At 32.2% G+C, this 27,926-nt stretch overlaps 1 protein-coding gene and 2 pseudogenes across 2 annotated transcripts in view; 2 read left to right on the forward strand and 1 right to left on the reverse strand.

The window, feature by feature from the left end:
- Positions 1 to 27,926, reverse strand: part of LOC140670718 (serine/threonine-protein kinase SIK3) — a 63,505-nt gene that overhangs the window by 14,738 nt on the left and 20,841 nt on the right. Inside the window, exons 10-12 of one of the 2 annotated variants that reach the window (XM_072901441.1) lie at positions 24,576 to 24,713; positions 23,327 to 23,548; positions 22,723 to 22,919 (exon numbers count right to left, since the gene is read on the reverse strand). In XM_072901441.1, coding sequence (XP_072757542.1) covers positions 22,723 to 22,919; positions 23,327 to 23,548; positions 24,576 to 24,713 — 557 coding nt within the window. The remainder of the gene's footprint in view (positions 1 to 22,722; positions 22,920 to 23,326; positions 23,549 to 24,575; positions 24,714 to 27,926) is intronic. The other variant, XM_072901442.1, reaches the window with a different exon arrangement.
- On the forward strand, positions 5,259 to 6,208 carry LOC140670721 (uncharacterized; annotated as a pseudogene).
- LOC140670292 (uncharacterized) lies at positions 6,182 to 7,021 on the forward strand (annotated as a pseudogene).

Consider the following 27,926-nt stretch of genomic DNA (forward strand, 5'->3'; position numbering starts at 1 on the left):
AAGTAACGGATAGCATTGATAAGGTTAGGTTAAGAAAGATTGCAGGGAAATTATTAATAAAAAGATGTGTGAAGTATGAAAGGAAAGAAAGAGATATTAGAGAAAATGAAGAAGAGAGAGAAAAATTGGGAGATAAGAATGAGGATCTTAGAGGAAAAGGTAGAGGAGATAAACATGGATATTAAAGGTTTGCAAGAGATTATAGAGGATATAGAGCAGGGCGAGAAAGAAGGAGAAGCAGAGGTTCAATGAGAAATGATAGTAACTGGGGAGGCTCGGTTATCACGGATATAAGTGAAGATAGACTGAATAGTAGGGAAATAGGTAAATTAAAAAAATGGATAGTAGATAAAGACAAAGAGGAGAGGAGGAACAATATTGTGATTAAAGGTATGAGGATAAAAGGGGGTGAACATTGTAGGGGGGAGGCATTAAAAGGGCAAGTGACAAGAATGTTGAGAGAAAATCTAGAATTAGACGATAAAGATTGTAAAATTGAATTTTGTAGATGGAGTGGAAAGGTTATTATAGCTAAATTGGGAGGTGAGGAAGATAAGAAAGAGGTGATAAAGAGGAAGAATAAATTAAAGAGGGGTCAAATATTTATAGAAAATGATCTTACATGGGAAGAAAGGCAAACATAAGTCTTGATTAATAAATGGGTAAAAAGTAAAAAGACTAAGGGCTTGGAATGACATGGAAGGACATTAGAATAGGTATTGAAAAAGTTAGAATTAGTGGTGGAAACCCTGGGGGAAAATAGAAAAGATTTTAAGGGAAAATGAAAGTATGAAGAGAGATGATGAGGAGAATAAACAGGATAGAAATAATAATAGCAAAGATATACATAAGGTAGTTGAGGAAGAGGATAATTTTGTATTAGCCAAGAAGGAAGATTGGTAGAGAAGGGGGATAGGCTGGTAAAAAAAGTTAAAAATTATTTTGGAATATAGCGGGACTCATGAGGCAGGATCTAGATTTTTGGAATTACCTGAGGGAATATGATTATATAAGATTGTGTAGGGTTGGACGGTGGTCGTGCACGCTACAGCGCGGAAACTCACCTGAGGCGAAGAGTATGCGTAAACGCAGATTCGAGTCCACCCAGACTCAATAGGAATAAGAAAAATTTAGTCGTAAGATGGCTGTGCACGCTGTGCCGCCGAAGCTTATCTGAGATAACCAGTATGGCGGAAACGCAGACTCGAACCCACCCAAACGAATTAGGATTAAGTTTATATAGGTTTGAGATAAATATGTAATAGGTAGGTAATAAAAATGTATTAGGAAAAAGGAAATAAAGGTTTGACATAGTCTCTTAGGCGAAAAGCTAGGGACTTAAAACCCAAGGTTTTTTTTTATATATAGGATTGTGCGAAACCTGGGTCGATGAGGGAAATTGGAATAAGATTAAGAAAAGGCTGTCAGACACATACATGGCATAATATTCCTGCGGTAAAAGAAAAAGGTAGAGATAGAGCGAAAGGTGGGATAATAGTAGGGGTTAGAAAGGAATGGAAAGGTGAGAAATGGGAAATTATCAAGACAAAAGTAGAGGATATTACATATAAGAGTAGAGATTATTACATATAAGAGTTAAAGAAAAAAAGATGTTTAGTATTATTATGATTTATAATGGAGTGTATGGAAAGGAGATAGGGGAGGTATTAAGAAAAAGCACAGTGGACATTGAACATGAAAAGATAATAATAGGAGGTGATTTTAACATAAGGATAGGAGAATTAGGAGGAGAGGAGGAGGTAGGAGGGATATGTAGAAGAAGTAAAGATAAAATAATAGGAAATGGAAGTAAGAAATTTATGGATTTAATGCAGGAGAGAGGCTTTAGTATAATGAATGGAAAAACTAGAGGAGACTGGGAGGAAGAATATACTTATATAGGTGTTAGGGGCAATACAGTCATAGACTATATATTTGTAAATGAAGATATAAAAAATAAGGTTATAGAATTTAGAGTTGAAGACAGGGTGGACTCAGATCACCAACCGATAACTTTAGAGATAGAAGTGGAAAAGGAGAGAAGTGGAAGCGATAAAGAATCATTTATAGGAAGAAGAGAGAAAAAATGTAGGTACGAGACACACAGAGGAAAGAGAAGGATCAAGAGGAAAGGAAGACAATATATTGGGATGAAGAGTCTAAGATGTTATACAGAAAGAATACAGAAGAAATTGTCTGGCTAAACTCATTAGAATCCGTTTCTATAGAAGAGATTTGGAAGACATTAAAGGATATGGTACCGAATGCAATGATATATAAAATAGGAAGAAAAGGAAGAGGAAGATAGGATATAAAGATTGGTGGGACAGAAATTATACGATCAAAAAAAAGGAAATAAAGAGGATATATAGAAAATGAAGAAGAGGAAAAAGTTCGAGATTGAAATATATTGAGAAGAGGAAAAGTTATAGGGTATATTTAGAAAAAAAAGGAGAGAGCATAGAGAAGAAGAAAAGGAGTTAAGAAGTATGAGATATGAAAAGGACGTCTGGAAATTTATAAATAAGAAAAGAGAAAAGAAGATGCAGATGGAAAATAATATAGGCAATGAAGAAGAGAGAAGGCATTTCATGAGTCTATTAGGAGAAGAGGAGAAGAATGCGGTGAAGAATGAAATCAAGATAACAATGAATATAGAAAAGAGGACATAGCGCAAGAACTGGAAGATGAGGAAATTACAGAGGCAATTAGGAAGATGGAATTAAAAAAAACGGCTGGAATCAACGGTATATCAATGAAAGCTTGGAAGTATGGAGCTAAAGAGATTATAAAAGGATTTTCAGTTTTGATAAGAATATGGAAAGGAGTTATGCCAACTGAATGAAGTATGATTGTACCTCTACACAAAAGAGGAGATATAGAGATAGTGGACAATTATAGAGGGATATCAATTCTATGTTCGGCGTACAAGATATACACAAAGATAATAAGAAAGAGGATGGACAGAGAAGTTGAAGAAAAAGGTATGTTGCCAGAAAGTCAGGCGGGCTTTAGAAAAGGAAGGTCAACTTTAGATAACATATGTATTGAGCCATATTATACAAAGAGATAAGGAAAAGGAAAGAGAAGAGATTTATGCAATGTTTGTAAATCTTAAAGCAGCCTTTGACAATGTGGATAGAAGAAAGTTATGGGAGATACTAGAAATTAAAAGAATGAATATGACCTTAATTTGAAGAATAAAAGATATATGAAGAATAAAAGATATACAGAAGCTACAGTCAGAACGTTAGAGGGAGTAACCAAAGGCTTTAATATAAGGAAAAGAGTGAGAGGATGTGAGTCCAACCCTATTCAACTTATATATAGCAGACTTAGATGAGGAATTTAGTAAGAGAGACATAGGAGTGGTGGAATTAGGAAAGGATAGGATATGGTCTTTGGTGTACGCAGACAACATTGTATTTCTGGCAAAGAATGAGGTGGCGTTAGAGGATATGATGGGTACCCTTAAGAGATTTTTGAGAGATAGGAAGGTAGTGTTAAATGTAGTGAAGTCTAAAATTGAAGTATTTAATAGAACAAAAAGGATAAAAAGCAAAAATAAGGATAAAGGGGTGACTAACAAGGGGACCTTACGACGTGATACCAATCGATTTCGATGAAACTCATTTTATCAATAGGGTATCACGTCTACTATTCCTGAGTAAAGGGTTAAGGCGCACTACTCAAGCATTCGCGAGAAAATCGAAACTGAAAATTGCGAGCCCTTTATCAACCTAAAGTAGAGTATTTCAGCAAGCGCGTAGCGTAGCGGCAGCGTGCTAGACTTATAATTTTGACGTTGCCGGTTCTCGACAAGTAATTTTTTTTTTATAAATATAATATTTTTACTTGATTAATTCATATAATTTTAAAACAAAATTAATATAATTAACACATTTTAATTATTTATTTTTGTATTATAATGTGACGACCCACCGTCACTAATGGTCTCGGAGCCGAACACCCGCTCCGATATGGAGACTCGGCGCCAATGGGCGCCCCACCGCGCGAGCCATCGTGCACGCCACTGGGATCCCCCTCCCTCTCGAATGAAGCGAGAGAGAGGGAAGGCTCCCGGGTATATAAGCCCGACCGACCGACGACCAGACACCTGTCCCGATCCTGAATTCGGCCAGGCAAAAGCTTCAGAGTTAAGCTTCGAAGCGAAGCCAGCAGCTAGATTCAAGCCTCTCTCCAAGTTCCTGACCGTCGATCCGGGAGAAGGGTGTTCTCTTCTCCTGCTGGGTGTTCCCGGTGACCGACTCCGCTCGCAACCACGCGATCCGGAAGGAGGATGTGTTCTCCTTCTGCCGAGTGTTCCCGGCGGCCGCGATCCCGACTAACCGTCGATCCGAGAAAAGGGTGTTCTCTTCTCTTGCCGGGCGTTCTCGGTGACCGACTCCGCTCTCGACCACACGATCCGGAAGGAGGGTGTGCTCTCCTTCTGCCGGGTGTTCCCGGTGACCGACGACAGCGCGCCTGATCGCCGTCCAACGGCCCGCTTGCAAATAACCGCGCTGCGAACCGCTTGCACCATGAACCGCTCGAACTCGCGCTGCCTAGCTGTAGATGCTCGCATTATACCGCGACTCGCTCGCATTCGCGCCGCTTAGCTTGTAGATACCCGCAGCCAGCCTGTAACCCGCACCGCTTGCACCGCTAACCGCTTGCCCCGAAACACTTATCGCACACACACCCGCTTGCGCTCATTCACCCCCACGCACGCACACATTATACCTACACAAACACACTTGTAAATAGCACACGACCTCAACCATATGTAAATAGCTGCTGCTTAATAAACATTTGTCACTAGTAAAACCGTTCTCGTCAATTGGAGTCTTCCCCTTCTCCCGAATCCTAGAACCGACGAGCTTGTCCGAGACGTCGAGAAAGGTGCATCGTTACAATAAAAATGTTTTTAACATTTCTTTATTTAATTCAAATTCATAACTGTGGAAATAAATATTGTTTTTTAACGACAATGTGTGACAGCAAAAAGAGGATAGATCGGTTATACACAACAAATAAATTTGAATGTGTTTTGAAGCAGTTTTAAAAAATAACGTCTCCTTATATACGTTATATCCTTGAAGTAGGTAGAAAAATAGAGGGTCGGTAGGAGACAAAGGACAAAGAATCAGAAGGGAAGGGCATATACCGTTACAAAGTGCCGGAGAAGATTTAGGCTCCATTTGGCTGCTAGCAACGACCGCAGACAGTGGTGTGCAGTTATTAACAAGATTTAAAAAATGGAAGGTGTATAAAGTTCTTCGTCGGAATGTGAAATTGATTCACTTCATAGTAATGAGTCCAAGTTACGTTTAAAAGATGCAATTAAACATTTGGAGCAATTGCTTCTTCAAGACGATCTCGTGGCATTAAAATCATCGGAAATAATTTCCCATGAGGCACAACAAATGGGTGAAAATTTATATGAATCGAAATGTTAAATGATAATATTTTTATGGAAACAGAAGAACTGATAATGCAAGATTCTGACGACGAGGAAGGTCAATTTCAAGAAATAGACGATCAAGACGATGATTTTGAATATATGATGCCGGAGGAAGAAAAAAAATTAATGGAATATATTCCGTTAGATTATAAAATTAAAGTTGTAAATATGGCTAAGACACATCCAAAATGGAATCTGGCAGCTTTACATAAAAAAGATGGTGCACGCTTAAAAAGTATGAAGCCTTTATACAGATGGAAAGAAGATATTAAAAAGGGAGGCACAATCATCGATAAATATAATACCATTGATTCCTGGACGTTCGACCGTTTTGTGGAAGCAAGAATTAATTTCCAACAAGTAACAACAATTTGCAGGAATGGGCATTGAGCGCTGCAAGTCAATTTGAAGACTTCCCTTTCAAAACATCAGAATCATGGGTCGTAAAATTTAAAAAACAGCACAGAATTAAGCAACAAAAACTAATAAAATATGTAAGCGCAAAAAAAACTGCCACGGTCGATGAAGTAATGGCTGCAGCAGAAATTTTCCGAACACAGACGATGGCATTAATTCCTAATTATGATAAAGATTTTATTATCAATACTGACCAAACAGGTAAATAATAATTTTTTTACAAAATGACAATAATTGTAATTTTTTAATCGGTGATATTTTTTAATTTTGTATTTTGTATAATCAATATGATTATTTGTTCTAGGATGTCAGTATCAATCAACATATGGTAGAACTTTGTCTGCACAAAGAGTAAAAACAGTATTCGTACGACAGAATATGAATAGAATTACTCACTTATATACTGCAATATGCGATAACGATGTCTGGCAAGTTATTACCATATGTATTTATATGTTTACAAGAAACGAATACATTCGGTCCCAAGATAAAAAAAAACTGTTGACGAGTTAACGAAAACATATACAAATATAATTGTTACATGCTCAAAATCCGGGAAATTAACAACCAATTTATATATACAATTTTTAAAAGAAGCATTATTACCATATGTAAAACAGGAAAAATTTCTTTTATTAATAGATTCATGGGGCGGTTAGACAAATCCTGCCTTGTATGATGAAATTTTTTTCGACAACGATAATGTACAAACATGTACAATTAAAGTTATTCCACCAAAATGCACACCATTATGCCAACCGTGTGATGTCTATTTTTATAGACAAGTAAAAAATTTTATCAAACGTTTGCAGAATTGTTTAGTTTTAATAGAAGAAAAACGCGAAATATCATCTCGTGACAATTGTATGAAAATTCACTCCATTGTACACCATCAACTATCCGCTTCGATTTTTGTATATGTTACGGTATGCATGGTTTGCCTCAAAATTAACAAATGAAAAAGAAGTTTTTATGAATGTAAATGAAGTATTTTTTCCGATCGATATTATGAAATATCCATGTAACTGTAAAAAAGCGACTTTTATACGATGTTCAAGATGCCGTTTGAATTACTGTTTTGTTTGCTTTTATGATAAATATCATCCTTCTACTTGTACTCTTCCGCCTGTTTCTACATAATAATAGAATAAATAAAATGTGTCAAATTTATTTGTTGCGTATAACCGATCTATCCTCTTTCTGCTGTCACACAATGTCGTTAAAAAACAATTATATTTATTTATTTCCACAGTTATGAATTTGAATTAAATAAGGAAATAAATGTTAAAAACATTTTTATAATACAAAAATAAATATAATTAAAATGTGTTAATTATATTAATTTTGTTTTAAAATTGTATAAATTAATCAAGTAAAAAGATTTATAAAAAAAAAAAAAAATTACTCGTCGAGATTTGAACCGGTAACGTCAAAATTACAAGTCTAGCACGCTGCCGCTACGCGCTTCTTGCTGAAATACTCTACTTTAGGTTGATAAAGGGCTCGCAATTTTCAGTTTCGATTTTCTCGCGAACGCTTGAGTAGTGCGCCTTATGCCTTTACTCAGGAATAGTGGACGTGATACCCTATTGATACAATGAGTTTCATCAAAATCGATTGGTATCACGTCGTAAGGTCACCTTATAAGACTAAATGGAGGTAGGAAAAGAAAAGTATAAAAGAGGTAAAGAGCTTTAAATATTTAGGATTTACATTTAATGAAAAAGGGAATTATAAAGATCACATTAAAAAATTAAGAAGGAAAGGTAAGATAGCAGCAAATATTGTATGGGGATTAGGAGAAAGAATTTGTAGAAATGATTTTAGTAGGAGATGGATGTTGTACAAATACTTGGTGCAAAGTGTGATGGACTATAGCGTGGAAATATGGGGGTGGGAGGAAAAGAAGTTAGAAAAAATAATAGTAGACTATGTTAGATGGATTTTTAGACTAGATTTCTGTACACCGAGATATATAATACAAAGAGAGCTAGGATTGATAAAATTAAAATGTAAATGGGGTATTAGAGACATGAAATACGAGCAAAAGGTTAGGCAAAAAGAGAATGTACATTTGGCAAAGAAATGTTGGTTGGAAAAAGTGAACTTGGCTAAAAAGAGTTGTGTAGTAGAGAAAAGGAAAGATACTATAATAATAAAGGATTGAGTATAGGAGGCAATAGAAGGTATGTTGTATAATGGAGAAAATATTGAAAATAGTTTGAGAGAGAGAAAGAAAGAGAGAGAGAGAGGGCGTGACATACAAAGACAATTAGAAGAGGCAAGATTTAGGGAGGCAAAGTACAATAAAAGGTATAAAAATTTAGGTATGGAGAACACAAAGCCCAACTTTCTAAGAAAGGAAATGCTAGATAGGTATATGTTTGGGGATGAGATAAGAGCTCTGGTAAAGTTAAGATGCAATAATCTAGAAGAATATAATAAATATTGGTTAGGTGGTGAGTGTAAAGCGTGTAAATTTTGTAACATGGGATAAGATTGAACACTTTGTTTCGGAATGTATAGTGACGAAAGAATGGTTTAGTAAAATAGGTAAAGAATGCGTTGAAGAAAGAATAATAAGAATTTTCAACGACGAATTAGATGTGAAAAAAGGTACATTGTTAAAAAGGTTTTGGAAGGAAAAAGAAATTAGAAAGAATAAGAACTTATGTGAGAATGAGAGGATAAGAGTAGATTTAGGAATTAAAATTTAAATAAGGTATTTATGTATATATATATTTATCAATGTTACTATTGCGAAAGAGAGAGAACAGGTATGTTGTATGATGTGATCGAGAAAAGGTATGGAAGAATGAGTGATTTAGACTTTTTGTAATCCAAGTCCCTTCTTAGCTTATATACTGATGAATAAAATTATCTATCTATTACATTATCTCCCTTCAATTCCTTTTCTAGTTTCGTTCTATTTCTTCCTCTTTATTGTGTATAAACTTCGGAGAAAACAGCGAAAACGACACAATTTATGTGAGTATTCTTAATTCTTCAGTGAGTCTAATGCCAGGTTCCCACGAAGTGTGAACTACGAAATGTGAATTACGCTACGTGTTCGTGTTAATTTCTTTCAAACTTAGTGGAGAGCAGGAACAATTTACATAGCATCTTTCAATCATTTAGTTCACAAAACCGTAAAATAGAGTCGTGAAAATTTAGAAAATTGCCACTATTATTCGCTCATCCAACATCGGATATATAAGTTCCGTTTGATATATACATAAAAAAATTTAAAGAATATTATCGTTTAATTTTAATACATGTAGACATTGGTTCAAGCGAATGCCATGACTAAAAATTAAACCGGTTTGATCCTGTCACAACTGAGTCGTGAAGGTGTTGACGTCACAGACAATCTTCACGATAGCGTAATCACAAAAGTCGTAGTCAACGAAAACATAATTTACGTTGTTGTTGTGGTCAGGTTCACGCCTCAAGAACCCAGAATCAGGAATAATGATATAATCGCAGATAATGACGATATAGGAATGATTAACTTGAATCCCTTAAATCAGAAGTCGGCTTTAAACAGTGAGACAAGAATAATAATACTATTCTCCCGAACGCACCAAATCTAATAATAGTAATCGATAACGAACTCAGTTATTTCAATTTTAGAAAGTATTGTAAGATATGAGCGAGGAAAGAGATCGAGATATCGATCCACCTCATCCGCATACGAACGATGATACCGCCAATCAGCTAAGAGGAAGCGCGGTTGCCAAGTTTTAGGCAATAAGCGGAGGATCGGGTCTTAGAAGAAACTGATATCGGAGTCCGCGTCGTTGAACACCGAACGCCTGGTAGAACGGTCACGCAAATCCGAATAGCGAGCGCAGTTGATCTCAGACGAGCAAATATAGTAGTTGTAATTTCGGAAAGTCTCTCACTTCCAGTCATTTCACTTATTTTTTAAATAAATTACTAGTATTGTGTGTTAATAAAAATGATCATTTATTTTCCTCAACCTCCCGAAGACTCCTGATGATCTACTCCGCGTCCGTTATCCTGCTCTCCCCATAGGGCTCCTGTTTATTTTTCACATTTGGCAAAAAAAGGAGATCCTGACAGAATTATCTAAAAGTAACCTAGTATAGTGTTTTCATGTATAGTGTTTTCATGAACAACACATATTCATATACAGGTAATATCTGAAAATCCCTTTCATCCGATTACTGTGAGCAAAATTATAACCAGCTTTAAGAGTTAAGAAAAATAGCAAATTTCATTAGCGACCCAAGATTGAAAAAGAAAGACTTGATAGCCTTTATTCCTTCATTCCACATTTCACATAAAGGCATAATAAAAAATAAGATTCCTTTGAATCTCATTGAAGAAATGATTCTTGAGGGAAAAGTTAAAAGTTCTATAAACGTAACAATAGTTAATAGGTTCACAGAGTTGTTAACAATCATAACAAAGATCACATTGATTCTTCTTCAAAATATGTTTCCTTTATATATAGTTTCCTTTATACATATACAGTTTCAATAATCTGTGAAGGACAAAAACTGCCGAATATTTTAATTATCTGTTAATTATTCAGTTCAACCTTATGTATCGAGGGGTCTCATTATATCACTTTTGTTACAGATTTGGTCATATCAAATTTGTATGCCAAAGCCAGCTTTATTGTGCACTTTATGATAAGAGAATTTCAATTTCAAGCATTGCTCTCATACTCAGAAAGTGTCAAAGTGTCAAAACGTAAGAGTGGCTATCAGAAGCTTTTTTTCTGTTCTGAGTTCAAAATTCAAAAAGAGATGTGTGTCAATAGTGGCATTCAGAAACATCTCGCTACTTGATGCCAGCAACATTGTAAGAGATAACAGAATCCCTCAGTCTTTTTCTTTTTCCTTTGGAAAATTTTTCCTCCTGCGACATTCTTCAGAAAACAACGCAGACTCCCGACTCTCGCCAACAGAATCTTCCATATACAAACAATCACCTGAATCATTCACTACACATTACTTTTAGAGATTCTTCTATTCCGTCATTCAGACAAAGAAAAAAATTTAAATAGCAATTGTCTCCTTTCGACGACTTTGCGAACATAATTCTCTTCTTAAGTTTTTCTCATTATTTCCTCTTCAGACTTTATAGGTGAAATTCAAATATTTTTACCAAATATTTCAACCATTTCTGAGTTTTGTCAAATAAAAACAAACGTCTTCCCTTTTCTCACTAAGGATGACGACTAATTCTAACATTTCAAGTATTAATATTTTTCAGTGAAACTGCCAGTCTATTAAATAAAACAGAAATTGTAGATCAGATTACGAGGGTGGATCTATAAGTACCCCGTGTTTGAAGACAAGTAACGTTGCTGAGGAAAGTTAGCATTACCATCGTGTACTACCATCTTTCAAACGACGCCATACAAAATTTCAGACTGATTCATAGATTAGTTTTGATTTGACAGCATTTGTATTAAACGTGTTTAGTATTTTTCGATACAATGAAAAAAAAGCAATATCGATCCGTAATTCGCTTTTTATCTTTAGATGGAAAAACGTGCAAAGAAATAAAAGCGAAGTTGGATGCTGTCTATGGGGACATCTTCTATGACAACTGTGAGATATTAGTTCAACGAATTCAAACGTGGCCATACATCTGTTTCTAAGAAGCGCCCAGGTCGTCCGGCAGACGTGATTACTGAGGAAATCGTTGAAAAAGTCCATGATTCTCGCTGATCGCCGAACGAAAGTGCGCGAAGTAGCAGAGACCGTAGGCGTATTGTACGGAACGGCAATCAATATTTTAGATGATAAATTAAGAATGAGAAAGCTGTCAGCCCGATGGGTGCCGCGATTGCTCACGGTGGACAACAAGCGGATATGACTGTCAATTTCGAAGCAATGTTTGGACCTCTTTAAGTGAAATCCGTATGAGTTTTTGCGTCGAATCGTCACCGTTGATGAAACCTGAATCCATTACTATACGCCGGAAGCAACAGACAAAACAATGGACTTTTCCGGGCGAATCTGCTCCGAAGAAGGCAAAGACAGTCCCATTGACCGGAAAGGTCATGGTCACGATTTTTTGGGATTCAAAGGGAATAATCCTCATGAGCTTTTTGGAGAAAGAAAGCACGATTACGGGGCAGTACTACAGTGAATTATTGGACCGATTCGACGACAAATTGAAGGAGACATAGTCCCATTTGGCAAAGAAAAAAGTGCTGTTCCACCACGACAACGCACCAGCTCACTCATCCGGAATCGTCGCGGCCAAATTGCATGAACTGCGCTACGAATTGCTGCCGCATCTACCGTACTCGCCCGACCTGGCTTCCTGCGACTTCTTTCTGTTCCCCAACATGAAAACGTGGCTCGTGAGAAAAAATTCAGCTCAAACGAGGTCATCGTCGAGACAGAACCCTTCGAAGAGTTTTACAAATCATATTTTTTGGAGGAGTTAAAGAAATGGCAGGAACGTTGAGAAAAGTGCATCGTCCTAAAAGGAGATTACGTTGAAAAATAAAAAAATTTTGTGAAAAACTTGCGTTTTCATTCCTAACACGGATACTTATTGATCCACCCTCAAGAATTTTGACATAGTCACTGTCTCTAAGATATGATTAACATCGTATCAAAATTTTAGATTATACCACTTTCATATCATTTACTGTGAGATTTTCCAGAAAATCAGGGAGATAGTAATTGTTATGAAAAATTGTATTTCTTTTTCAAGAATTGATTCCATATTATCAGTGAAGGGAGGATTACGTGCTATTAAAGCATGTCAGACAACCCTATATACATTTTTTCGTATACTAGCATTCAGAATATTCAGATCAGAGCATATAGGCCTTTTCGCTTCAGTCCCCTTTTTATCTTGTATATTAATTACAGAAGATTTTAACGTCTACCAAGTCTCATGCAGTTACTCATCATCAGATGCTATGGGTAAAGTATTCTTAGATGTAGCTCATAAATTCTCACTTTTCCATATCAATGACGGTATTCCAATTTTTATCTCATTCTTAGTACTCTTTCTCAGTCATTGACCTCACTTTTGTTTCCACAAATCCTTTTCCTTTATTCATAGAGTTTTTTCGACGATTCTTTAAAATGACCACATTCCTTTATTCATTTCTCTGGCTTACCTTACAATCTCGCATTTTTTCTCTCGGAAACCGCAGACCTTTCAAGATAATTGAAAAAAATTTATTCTAAAAATAATATTTTTATAGAGTAATAGCCTCTTAGATAAGCTTGCTTCGGAAGAGATCTTTTTATTGGATAAACATAAGATTTTCATTAGCTGTTAAAATACACTCTTGACGTTTACTTCTCCTGTCAAAATCAACGCAAAACCACATCTTCTCCGACTTCAAATAAAAAGTGCTCTAAAGCGATCATGAATAGAAAATCAGTTTTCAAATTTCGTCATATCCAACAAATATTGATCTTTAATCTTATAAGAAAAAAACGAAAACTATTTCTAAACGTACTCTGAGACGCAGACGAAAGAGTTGGAACAATTATTCTAGTTCATTGAATTTAAAGTTTAAGAAGAAATACTTAAATCCGCCGGTCAACTGCTCCTCATAATCAGACTAACTGTGGCATTCCAGCCAATATTTAATCGCATATTAATACACTCTATCTTTACAAATCGGATTTTAATGATGATTTAAATTCAAACAACTATACCTAAATATTTTAATTCTTCTTTTAAAAACAAAGAATTTCATTGTTATTCATTCTTTAAAAAAAAAAGTTATCTCTTGGCATAGATCAGATTGACTATCGTATAATTAGACCGTTTCCTCATGAATACCAATTTATGCTTCTTTCAATCTTAAATGAGATTTTTTTCTCTTAGTCTCTTTCTCGAATCATGAAAATACTTCCTTGTATTTTTAATTCCCAAATTCATACCTGAAAAATATCGATCTATTTTCCTAATGTTCTGTCTTAAATTATTGAAAAGATTAATTTATATAATAGTTGAAGACCTATTAGAGTCAGAATTTCCTACAATATTGTAAAGTTCATACACAATCTTATACATTCTAAGAAAATTCAATTTTCTATTAACGAGAACTAATTAACGGATTTTCTCCTACATAGTTCCACAAAGCGTTCCACAAGATTCAATCTTTAAAAAAAAAAAAGAAATCTAACAAATGCGAATTCATTCAATTCGCTAACGACATCGCTATCTTTAATAGTTCTAAACAAATAAACTGCTAGGGTGAAAATCAGTTGCTAATCGAAACCTTCAAATACTTGTCCTTTAAAGGATTAACAATTTACTCTTTCTAAATCTTTAGTAGTTTTAATTAACAAATGCATTCATCCGCTTTTCTATTTCCATTAATCAAAATATCATTAATTCTTGCTATTCCTGTAAATTTCTTGATATTTATTTAGATTTTCGTCTTGTTGGAAAGGACCACACCTCATATCTTATTAATTGTTACTTTAAGCTTTTGGACGTTTTGAATGTTCTGAAAGATCTTGGGGGAGAGGGGGGAAGAAGAGACTTCGATGTATTCTTTTAAGTATTTATAAACTCTTAATTAGAAGCTCCATGATTAGAATATAATTGTTCTCTTTATTATTTAATAACAGAAGCCTACAAAATTTGCTCTTTTGAAAGTTATAAGAACAAATTGACTCATTTCTAATGGATTTTTGGATGTTGGAAAACGAATCCATTCTCTAAATTAGACTATTTTAGTTGAAACCTAAAAAAGTTATTTTTGGCAGTTCATAAATTGTTAAATTTATACCAAAGTCAATGTAGGTGATTTTTACAGAGCGCTACTTTGATCATTTTTTGGCAGTACTAAGTTTGTCAAATTTTATGATATTGAATTAGTATGATATTTTTATGAACTACTTTAAATGCAAAGCAAGCTATTATACTATCTCATCAGAGCTTTAGTAATCAATAAAGTTTTTTTTAGAACTGATTAGTTTTTAGAACATTTCCATTCTTTCCAGAACTATTTCTTTAATCACCCAATAAATACAAAGCAACAGTAATGTAACATCAATGTTATAATTTCCCACTCAACAATATAATTGTAATATAACATGCTTTGTATAACATTTATATTGTTGACTGGGAAATTATAACATTGATGTTACATTACTGTTGCTTTGTGTTTACTGGGCAGTTCTTTTCAAAATTACTCTCTAGTTATCTCTAACTAAACTTCCCGTGTTTTGCTTTGTAATAGGAAACATGTCAAAACGATTATGTAAACCATCGTGACAAATTTGTTATTTGTGGCAAGTATGTTCCGGAAAAACAAATAATTACAGAATCTATTAAACTAAACTACCTCAACTTTGTCAGAGAATTGGTTTACCTATATGAAATCTAGGTTCTTTATTCAACTTGTTCTAGTAGGTTTGTAATGTCTTTGTGAACCAAGGCATTCAAAAATATACCCTTTGCCATTCGTATAATTTGACGAGAACCTCGGTTTGATGATAACTTATTTTTGTTTATATAAAGTAAAGAATTCAATGTTGACAATAAAGATCAAATTCAATATTCTAATGTGTCATCAGTCATAACACTATTGCTCATAAACCTCAGAATCCTATTCCATTACCACTATGTACGAGAGCAGAAATAGTCATGAGAAAGAAATTATTAAAGACAACAATTTCGTTGATAATGATCGTAATAACGATGACTGTGACTTATTAGCTATCATGCTAGCTAAGAACTAATGCTAATCAATTTTTGACAGAGTTTTTCAAATAATCTAATTAAGGATTTGTATCTCACAATCAGTAAATAAAATGCGGAAATTGTAGGATCAAAATTGAAAGAAAGATATTTACTTGCTCCGGATACAACGTTTTGTTAGTACAAACATAGAGAAAGACTTTCTTAAATTTTGTTCAACATAACTCATTAGTTTTTTCAAAGATGGGGCTGATGAAACTATTAGAGCTCGAAAATTATAATATTGATGAATGGAGGCTTTTTATTTCTTGAGAACAAATTTAAAGAGGGTTTTTCTTTATAATAGAAACAAATATGCTTCGATACCTAATAATTGTACATTCAGTTCACTTAAAAGAAACTTATAAAAATCTCAAAATGCTTTTTACGCATATTAAATATGATAAACATAAATGACTCAATTTTGAAAATAATATTTATGATCCTTGGTCAACAGTCTGGCTACGTAAAATTTTTTCTGGTTTTTATATGAATAATGAATAAAATAGCAGATCACAAACAGAATATTGAACGAGAAAAGTGTAGTCAGCTAAAAAAACTTTAATATATGAATCACTAAATGTGATCCATATGGTCGATGGCTCTCAACTTCTTTCTTTTTGAATAATATGTCACTCGTGATGATTTCCGCCGCTTCAATTCCTCTCCTCTTGTTACCTCATTTCCAATCTTTAACTTAAACTAATTCGTCTGTTATTTATTTAATTATTGATAAATTCATTAAATGAAAAATGTACTTCCTTCTTAAAAGGTTGGAAAAGTTTTTGCATGTCATTAACCTATCGGCGAACTGATACTCGCGCCGGATTTGCCGATCTTTGTAAATTAATTTCTCAATAATTATTCCGAAAATCGCAAAATGGTACAGGACTTTTCTATTCAGTTTAATACGTTCTACCTGCTCACAAACGTTGATTCAATCTTTATGGAACACCCTGTATAAGTACTCCTACGAACGAATAATATTTGTCAAACTTTCTTTATTAATAATTTTTTAAGAAATAACGAGCGACGGCTGAAACCTTTTGAACATTACACACAGGACAGTGACCTTGACAACATATGTCAAGATGAAGGTCATTGGAGCTGCCTCCCCTATTGTAAATAATTACTAGAATGTCCTCCCAACGTTCTTTTACTATCATTATAGTAAGATACCAACCCACTCGGAAATATATGAGAATGAATTGACATAGCTAAAAGAACGATCAGATGAAGTAATATGTCCTCTTTCCTTCTTCGTCATTCGGATTTTTACACTATCTCTAGAGAGAAATAACAACAATTCTCGCCAGAACAAATAAATATCTTCAATTTTTAGCACGAGTCAAGGGACTCAATATTTCGAGCTTTAGCCAACTTTTTTTTATATCATGGTTTAGTAAAGCCAATCTTGAACGTTCACAAATGGTAATGACATGTATAATTAGATCTAACAAGATAACCTACCTTTGTGTCACTCGCCGATTTTATTGAAACTCAACATACTTGTAGAGTAGTAAAAAATAATAGATACGTACTTTTTATATCGGCAATAGTGCAGTTTTAAGGGTGAAAACTACCCTTTGTATATATACGAATGAGTAGTCAACTCCTTGCATTTGAGCTCTCGGTAAAGATATTTTGAATTTTGAAGATGGTTTTGGAGTCTTCATGTAGTTAAAAGCAAATCCAATGTAAAAATTATAGAATTCAAAATGTCGGATCCAATATGGCGATTTGGAAAATCAAACAGATTTATCTCGCTCTTTACCGAACCTAGGAACAATCGAGGAAAAGAATGTATTCCCATTTCGTTCTTTTTTGTTTTTTTTTAATTTTGTTATATAAAAAATAAAGAAATTTACATAAGGTACGAGACGCAAGAAGTACTGTTGCAAAAAATCAAAGAAATCAATAAAAAAATATAAAAAATGAAAATATACGAAAAATTAAGGTAAAAATTTACATAAGGTCACCCCTTTCAAAAGTCAATGACCTTGATATATGTTGTCAAGGTCACTGTCCTAAGTAACGCTTAAAAGATTTTAGCCGTCACTCGTTGTTTACTAAAAAGTTACATACAAAAATTGTTAAAAATTGATGTTTTTTCCAATTATTTTATCAAATACTAGAAATATTTAAAAAAATGTTTCAAATAAAAGTTGTAAGTCTCTTCAAAATACACGTTTTATATCCTATCCATTTTTATTATACGAGTGATAGTTTTCAAGAAAAACAACAATAAAGACTATAAACCTCATACAATATTAATTATAATATATATAATATAGTCCCACTATATCCACGCATACACTTTTCACGCATAGAAAGTCTATGCGCGGGTATAGTGGGTTCCGCCTCCCTACGGGCGGCTCCACTTTCAAAAAAAATAAACTAACCTTTTAAGCGTTACTGAGGGTAATGACCTTGACAACATATGTCAAGGTCATTGACTTCTGAAAGGGATGACCTTATGTGAATATTTACCAAAATTAAAAAACAAACACACACATACATATACAGGGTGTCCGGTAATAATCGCCCCACCTTTCTAGGGCAGATAGAGCAGGTTAAACTGAACATAAAAGTCCTCTACCATTTTGCGATCTTCGTAATAATTATCGAGAAATTAATTAACAAAGATTAATAAATCGCGCGAGTATAAGTGCGCGGCGAGAAGGGCCATCCCACTGCTACGCAGTTACTAGGCACGCTACTTATACGCATCCATTGCCAGTCGTTTGATTTACCAGATCGCCATATTAGATCTGTCATTTTGAATGCTATAACTTTTACATTGGGTTTCCTTTCAGCAATATAAAAACTCCAAAACCATCTTCAAAATTCAACATATCTTTAACACTGTAAATCCAAATGCAAGGAGTTTACTACTCATTCATATACATACAAAGAGTAGTTTTCACCCTTAAAACTGCATCATTGTCGATAGAAAAAAATACGTATCTATTATTTTTGACTACTCTACAAGTATGTTAAGTTTCAATAAAATCGGCGAGTGACATAAAGGTAGGTTTATTTGTAAGATCATTCAAATTTAAATTACAACCTTTTTGGGTACAACATTATCAAATCCCCTGCACGAAGATTGCGGGGCTTTGACATAAGACGTTAATCATATCCTTTGGAATTGTACTCTTCTAGAGGTTTATCGCCCTCTCTTCTTTATGAACTCACAGTAAAAATTAGAAATTTTCCCCCTTATAATATAAATTTTCCATTTATTAAAAGAATCTTCTACGCAATTAATTCTAGTTTTTGCCTTTCTATACAAATATAATATTATATAATATTATATAATTTTCTTTTTCCTTTATTTCTCCTAAACATGTTCAAATACTCAGTACTGCAAACTTAACAAACAAAAATATCTGGTAAAATGAACAAGGTTATTCTGTTCCATCCAAAAGAAGAAGAAAATTGTCAGGTCTTAGGTATTGGACCCTATTCAATTAGTTCACCGAAATCGAGGATGAAAAATATAATCGTTTAACACAATGTAAATTCATCCTATATATCTAAGATCATCCTATTTTTTTTCGTCAAATATAAATTAATCTAAAAAAGCTTTATTACTAAATTACTTGTGCACTTTTACATGATATTTCTAACTTTTAGTTTAGATAAGAAATTAATTGAACCAGAAGTCTAGTTTTTTCTTTTTTTTTAATAAAAGTAAAATATATTTTTTTTATTATAGATTTTGTAATCTAAGCTAAAAGAATCAAATAAAATTTTGATATTTAGATTTTAAGGCATTTATATTCTAAAATTTCTATTCTATATATATATACAGGGTGTTCGGCAACAGGTGGAACAAAATTTAAGGAGTGATTCTACATGATAAAATAAGACAAAAATCAAGAATGACAAAATTGCGATAGAGGCTTCGTCTTTTAGTTATAAATATTTGAACATTTACGTGAAAGGTGCCCGAAGCATGGTAAATCGCAAAATTTTTGACGTACGTAGACTACATCGACTGAATCGCTCTCAAAATACTCTGTGACGTAAAAATATGCAGCCAATTGCCGAGCTTTAGATACCTTTTACACGAACTTTTATATATTTATAACTAAAAAACGAAGCCTCTATTGCAATTTTGTTATTCTTGATTTTTGTATTATTTTGTCGTGTACAATCATTCTTTCAATTTTGTCCCACCTGTTGCCGAACACCCTGTATATATATATATATATATATATATATATAACTAACGAGCCAACGCTCGTGAGCGGGTAGAGCGGGTTAAATGGAATAAAAAAGTCCTGTACCATTTTGCGATTTTCAGAATAATTATTGAGAAATTAATTTACAAAGATCGGTAAATCCAGGGCGAGTATCAGCCTGCTGCAAAAAAGATGGTGAGAAGGATGACCCTAAGGACGGTCGCTAAGCGCGCGCGGCGTAAATAGGCGCCATTGCCTCGCGGTTACCAGAGGCATAGACGAGAAGCGTTGATAAGAACAATAGATTAGCGATTATTATTTAACGACCGGCCTAGCGGTGGGCCATCCTTCTCGCCATCTTTTTTGCGGCGGGCTGATACTCGCGCCGGATTTGCTGATCTTTGTAAATTAATTTCTCAATAAATATTCCGAAAATCGCAAAATGGTATAGGACTTTTCTATTCCATTTAACCCGCTCTATCTGCACCCGAGAGGTGATGTGGTCATTCTGAGACACACATATATATATATATATATATATATATATATATATATACAGTGCATAGATTAAAATGGCCACTGTATATATATATATATATACAGTGCATAGATTAAAATGGCCTACCCTGCATATATATATATATATGCAGGGTAGGCCATTTTAATCTATGCACTGTAATATCTCAAAATCCATAAGTTTAAGACAAAAATGTTTCAGACAAAAGTTGTATGGTTTCGAGAAGGCCATAAGAAAGTACCATTGGTTTGACCTTGAATAATGAAATGAATCAATTGGTCTAAAGAAACCACATAGTTATCTTTAAGAAAAAATCTGAATTTGCAATTAGCAGTTACACATTCTTACTTTAACATAATTATGTGTTTTAATTACGCCAATTGATTTGTCTCATTATTCTGTGCATAAAAGTATTAGGGTAAGATAATCGAGAAATGAATATTTTACGAGAGATATCTTATATTTTATGTCAAAATACTGCAACTTTGAAACCTTATAACTCGAAAAGTATTTAATAAAAATACATTTTATTATAGTGTTTCGGAAAGCTCTCCAGATAAGCTACAAGAATATGCAATAATATATAGGGTGTCCCATTTAAAAAATTAAACATGACGTTCATGTGACCTTCAAATGAAAATTCAAGGTCAAACCAATGACACCATCCTATGCATCCCTAAACCATGCAACTTTTGTCTGAAACATTTTTCTCTAAAACGCTCTATTTCCGCGATAAAAGGGGTGTACTGGTCTGTATATATGTATATATAAATTTATATTTTTAAAGTATAAAAATTTGGTGTGTAAAATACTTTTTAAATATTTTATTTTTACTATATTTTTTAAATAGTGCTATATTTAATTTTTGACTTGAACCATAAAATAATCTAATTAAACGAAAAATTGAGTTTTGAAAATAATAGATTTTAAGAATAAGATTAATTTTTTTTTATGTTTTATTTTTTTCATTTTCTCTCTTTATTAATATATATAATATATAAACGTGATACACACACGCACACGTGCACGCGCTCACCCATATGCACACACACGCACACGCACACACACCACATATATATGTATGTATATCATATACATATATTACATTTAAAAAAAATTTATTCTATTTTTAAAATCTATTATTTTCAAAACTCAATTTTCCGTTTAATTAGATTATTTTATGGTTCAAGTCAAAAATTATAACTAGCACTATTTAAAAAATATAGTAAAAATAAAAAAAATATTGAAAAATTATTTTACATACCAAATTTTTATACTTTAAAAATATAAATTATTTATTAATTTTATATTTTAAAAAACTAAAAATGCTTTGCGCAATGTCAAATTCATGAGTCTCAAAATGTATTAGATGTATTAATTTTTGACGTAACTGATCCTAGTGATTCCTCTTTAAATTAAAGTGACCAGACGTCTCGAATTGTGCAGAACAGTCTTGCATTAAAATTGTCCGGGAAAATGTCCTAGATTGGACCGAATTGTCCCGAGGAGAGAGAGGGAGAGAGGGAGGGAGGGAGGAAGGGAGAAGAAAAGGAGAGGGGGAGGGAGAAGGAGAGAGAGAGGGAAAGGGAAGGGGAGAGAAGAGGTAGGAGTGGGGGAGGGGTGGGAGGGGGAGAGGGAGGGAGGGAGAAGGGAAAGAGAGAGGGAGGGAGGGAGAGAGAGAGGGAGGGAGAGAGGGAGGGAGAGAGAGAGGGAGGGAGAGAGGGAGGGAGAGAGAGAGGGAGAGGAGAGAGGGAGAGAAGGAGAGGGGAGAGGAGGGAAGAGAGGGGAAGGGAGGGAGGGGAGGGAGGGGGAGAGAGAGGGAAAGGGGAGAGAAGGAGAGGGAAGAGGGGGAGGGCAGGGGAGAAAGGGAGAGGGTGAGAGGGGAGAGGGGAAGAGGAAAGAGGGGGAAGGAGGAGAAAAAGAGAAAAGAGGGGAAAGGGGGAGGGAAAGAGGAAAGAGGGGGGGAGGGAAGAGGAAAGAGGGGAAGGGGGAGAGGGAAGAGGAAAGAGGGGGGAGGGAGGGAGAGGGGAGAGAGAGAGAGAGAGAGAGAGAGAGAGAGAGAGAGAGAGAGAGAGAGAGAGAGAGAGAGAGAGAGAGAGAGAGAGAGAGAGAGAGAGAGAGAGAGAGAGAGAGATTTAACCTTTCCAATTTTTTAACTATTATTGTCTTCTAATATTTTTACTATTGTTGTGTCTCTCTCTCTTTCTCTCTCTTCTGCAGTTAAATATATTAATAAATGTATAAAAATATAAACACGTTTTTATTAATGTTTTTTTTGTTTCTTGGACACGTCCCGCATCGAGGCACTAAACACTGGTCACTTTACTTTAAATGTATCTTATCTTTTGGAAATTTCTTTCATTCTATTGATACAAACTATTACAGCAAAACTCTTCATGTATATTTAATTGATTGTTACATACCCTTGGTATTTCCACAGGATGTTCCTCTTGTATCATATCCAATGCTGGGCTATTACTAGGAGAATAACTCACAGGAGTAGTCGCAGGTGATCTATGATGCCTAAGTGGACTTAGATCTAAAGGTGTTGCCGGTGGTTGTGCCGGTGTACCGTGTACAATACTACCCTGTACTGGCGTCGTAGATAAACCACTGAGACCTATCATTAATAGAGAGAAAAAGTTAATTAGATGTATTAATTATAATTTACTTTCACAAAAATTTTTTTATTTTACATATCAAAATCAAAATCAAATCTTATTATGTATATTGAATATTTATTTAACATTTCTATTGAAACTGTTAACTGTCGGTTATGTACTGTGTGTATTATTTAATTTAATGTAACAAAATATTACGTTATAAAATATCAAAAATACAAAATTTATTATACACATATGTTTAAAAACAGAAAACTATAATAGAAATAAATAATAAACACAACCAGAGATTTAAAAAAACATTAGAATTATTATCTTAGAAATCCAAAACAAAAAATTATAATAAATAATTATAATAACGTATGTGTGTTGAATAAAACATTATTTTTGATAGTAGAATTAATACCTTGCGTGATTGCTGCTACACCTCTTTCATGTACAGGAGATCCTGGAATACTTGCAGGACTATGTGAAGGCGATGCTAATCTTTGTAATTGTTGATACTCTTGTTGAAGAGCTTGGATACCTGGTCCAGGAGCACCCGATCCTTCTGATGCCCGACGAACAGGTGAGTATCTTTCAGTAACGACATGACTGCTTGGCTCCTTATATGAATCCCTATTATTTACTAAAAAAAAATTCAGAAATTAGAAATATATTCTAACATCACATACCCAATAAAAAATTTCTCATATATAATTATATATAACAATATAAAAGTATATAGAAATATATAAAATTCTGTATAAGTTATGTATAGTTATGTATAGTATGCATAATTTTGTATTATTGTTGACTGACATTTAGCCAACATTAATATTAAATTCTATATAATTATACAATAGTCATATATTATTGTATATAATTATACATAACTTATATAAAATTTTATATATTTCTATATAATTTTATATGGTCATATATCATATATGATTATACATAACAAATTTTTTACCAGGCATACTATTGTATATGTGTGCATCGTGTCCAAAATTAATTTGTGTAAAATTTCATTAATTTACATTAGCTTAATAGTAACAAAATATTTTTACATTACATAAAATTATCATTTATTATAGAAATATATTCAAGAAAAAATTCTTTTTTATCATACTTATATCAGAAAAAACAGAAATAAAAGTTGTAAAATTTTTCCTTTTTAAAGGGGCATTTTATGATTAAAATGCTTTTGTTCTACGTGAATACACACTTCTAAGATATAAAGGTCACACTTATTTTTTTAAATGTTACCACACATGACTATGTTATACTACACACACACATATGCACACGCACACGCGCGCGCGCACGCACGCACACACAAATTCTTTTTATCATTATCTATAGCTATATAAAAATATTAAAAATAAAATTATATAACAAAACATTAAAAAATTAATAATTTTTAGTGTATTTTTATAATAAATTACCTCCTTTATAGTTGTACTACATTTTAAAACTGACCTTTTATAATAATATTGTATAATCAATTTATATATATAAATTTTGTTTGTTTTTAATAAAAGATGTATTAAAAAATATATAAATTATAATATACTATTCTTTTATTAATATTAAAAATATATCTCCAAACATATCCTGTGCAACTACACAAAAAGAAATAATTCATAAATTAACAAAAGTGCAAAAATTACCAGTACTAGTGTGATATAATGAAGATTTCCTGTGGTGTGGAAGTGTTGATCCTCTAAGGTGAGTTGGTAATAATCGTGATGGTAGATAAGCCCTATTCATCCTAGCTTCTACCTCCATTACCAGTTCCGGATTTATAACTACATGCATATTACCAACCAACGAGGCATGGGAGTGCAGTGGACACAAAAAAATCATGCAAAATCAAAAATAAAACTGAATAAAAACATAGTTATATAAAGACTAAAAATATAATAGATATAATAAAAACATAAAAGCTGCAAAAGCTTGCAAAATTAATTAAATAAAAATATTACATCTACATATATCTGTAATATGTTGATTAATTAGATCAGCGTTGATTTAAATAGTTGATTTAACATTATATTAACTTCTCAATATTATCTGATTTTTCTCTGGACATATAATTACTAATTTGTTGCACAGATTTATTAACAATAATAATAACAGCATAAAAATATTATAGAATATTTATGTTAAAATATATGTGCATTAAGATGTCAGAACTGTCACATGAAAACAAATGTCTTTTGTATGATAAAAATATTCTATGTACACACAGATCTTAATGTAAGAAAAATTCAATATTAAAACTAAAAAAAGGCATATAATTATTAAAAACTTATCTTTTCAACAGAAATTATTATATAAAGAAGTGTTGTTGTTTTTAGTAAATTCTAGTACATCTCAGCTACTTAAAAAAATTATTGTATTAAAATTAATTATTGTAAAAAAAAAATATTGTTTTATTATTTAAAAGCTGCTTTTTCTAAAAAAAATGATACAAAAAAGTGCACCAATTGGGACAAACAATTACACACACTACAAATTTTATTTAATTATATCATGTTGTATAAAATTATATCCAGAAAAATACAATATAAATGTGTATTATACTTAAATATTTGTACATATGTATTTTAATATAATAATAAAATCCATAAGATATATTTTCTACTAAAGAATTTTTGAAGCTTAAAAATATGATAGATATAATAAAAATATAAAAGCTGCAAAAAGCTTACAAAATTAATAAAATTATTAAAATTAATAAACAATAAAAACTAAAAGGCTTACAAATTAAAGTTATGCGAATGTTTCCCGTAAAATTAATAAAATACGAATATTACATCTACACATATCTCTTGATTAATAAAGTCAATATATTGATCTAACATTACTTGTATCAATAAAAATGATGTAATCAAAAGTACTTAAAAGTAAAAAAGTTTAATGCAAAAAACTTAGCACTATTACTGGCATCAAAATAATATTTTAACTGATAATAAAAAATCATTATAATTTTTTATCATTATTAATTTTATCAGATATTAAGTAACTAAATAATTAATAGTTCTTATTAATATAAATTAATATATTAAAAAAAAGATATATATATATATATACATATATAATAATTATACTAATTGATTTATAACATAAGTTAGAAGTTATGAAATAAGTAATTACTTGCAAATTATTCCATAGCAGCGTCAAATTTCTTTGCATTAATCCTTTTTCTTTTAATTATTTGATTTTAATTTTAATTATTTTTATTTTATCATTTTTATATATTGATACATGTTATGCTTTAAACAATTTTTTCTCAGAAAATATAATTTATAGATTTCGTACGCTAGCTACTCACTCATTTTAAAATATATATATGCATAATTTAAATGCATACTGATAATGCATTTTATTTATTATAATAATTTTATAAAACATGATAATAATAAAATTAAATTATTTAGTGCAATTTTTGTTATTGGCGCACTATTGTTATTACATAAAAAAAACAATTTTCAGTAATAAAATAAATATTCAAACAACAATTTCTTAAAAAATATAATATATACAACATTAAAGAGCAACATTTCTTCGTACAACAATTTTTTGGATGAGCTTCAAAACGCACGTGCACATATGAGGCGTTATCATAACAGCTCTAAATCAAGTTTATGCACAAAGTATTCTTACTAATATAAATATTAAATTATATGTTAATACCAAAATAGAAGATATTTAAAATAAAACCAGATCACACATTGTAATTAAAATTGAAATTATATTTTATATCAAAGCTATCACTTTTTGGAACGCCATTTTACATTAAAGCAATCATTTTTTGAAACAATTAGAAATGACCACGGATTATTTATTATTTTATAATATAATGTAGTTCAAACAATTCCAAGAATAAGTACACCATTAAGCTTATAAACTTGCAATGCCTTCAAAATATGTATGTGCCTTAAACCCCCTGTGTATCCCTTTAAGGGGGCGATCTCCGATTCCCTCCCGGTAAAAAATTTTTATATATAATCAGACAATCTAATTATATAAATTTATATACGAAATTTGTCCACTTTATATATAATTATACATAAAATGTTGCAGGAATTGTGTATAAGTACGTATACATAATTCTAATTGCAGCTATCAATCCATTTATATATAAATATACATAATGTTTTATACAGTGTCATCTATAATTATACACAATTGTGTAGAATACTAGATAATTATATTTAATTCTGCATAGCTATACATAAGAAATTTTTTATCGAGCTTAAAAGTGAAGCCCCTCGAAATGATTGAACACGTGTTTTGCGATTTTTCAAAATTTTGAGCCATTTCCGAAATATAAAGGTGGGGCGAGAATTTTATGGAAACCCTGTATAAATATACAATATACAAAAATTAATATATAAATTTCTAAAAATAAAGATTACATAAACTAATTTTCTAAAAGTTTATATAAATTCTAAATATCTACATTTTTTTCTATATGGTAAACTTGTTTTAATATTTTTGAACCAAAGTTCACAATAAACTTTAAAATTTTAATAACAAAAATAAAATGAGTAATTATTAATGAGTAATCTGATGATTAATTAAACATTGAATTAAATCTGATTTAATTAAGAAGTAATTAAATATATTTATGTATTATGTAAACAAAAATGAAAACACTATTCTAACAGCGTATTGCTGAAATCAAATTGAGCCAAAAAGATCATTTTTTTTCTCAGACAAACAGTTATCAAAATGTTACAAATTAAAGATTAATGAGTCTATTCTGTAAGAAGATTTTCGCTCTGTAAGCTCTGTAACTTTGAAAAATGTAAAACTGTAACAAAAATGTTATTCTATAACTATAATCAATTTCTGTAAGATGTTATATAGCTCTGTAAGTTTACAGTGACATTTTTCTCGCCATAAACGCTACATTTAGAGGTTACACTTGTTCTCCCCTGGTAAAAAATTGTTATATATAATCAGACAATCTAATTATACAAATTTATATACGAAATTTGTCCACTTTATAT

This window comes from Anoplolepis gracilipes, chromosome 10, assembly GCF_047496725.1.
Source record: "Anoplolepis gracilipes chromosome 10, ASM4749672v1, whole genome shotgun sequence".
Taxonomy (NCBI): domain Eukaryota; kingdom Metazoa; phylum Arthropoda; class Insecta; order Hymenoptera; family Formicidae; genus Anoplolepis; species Anoplolepis gracilipes.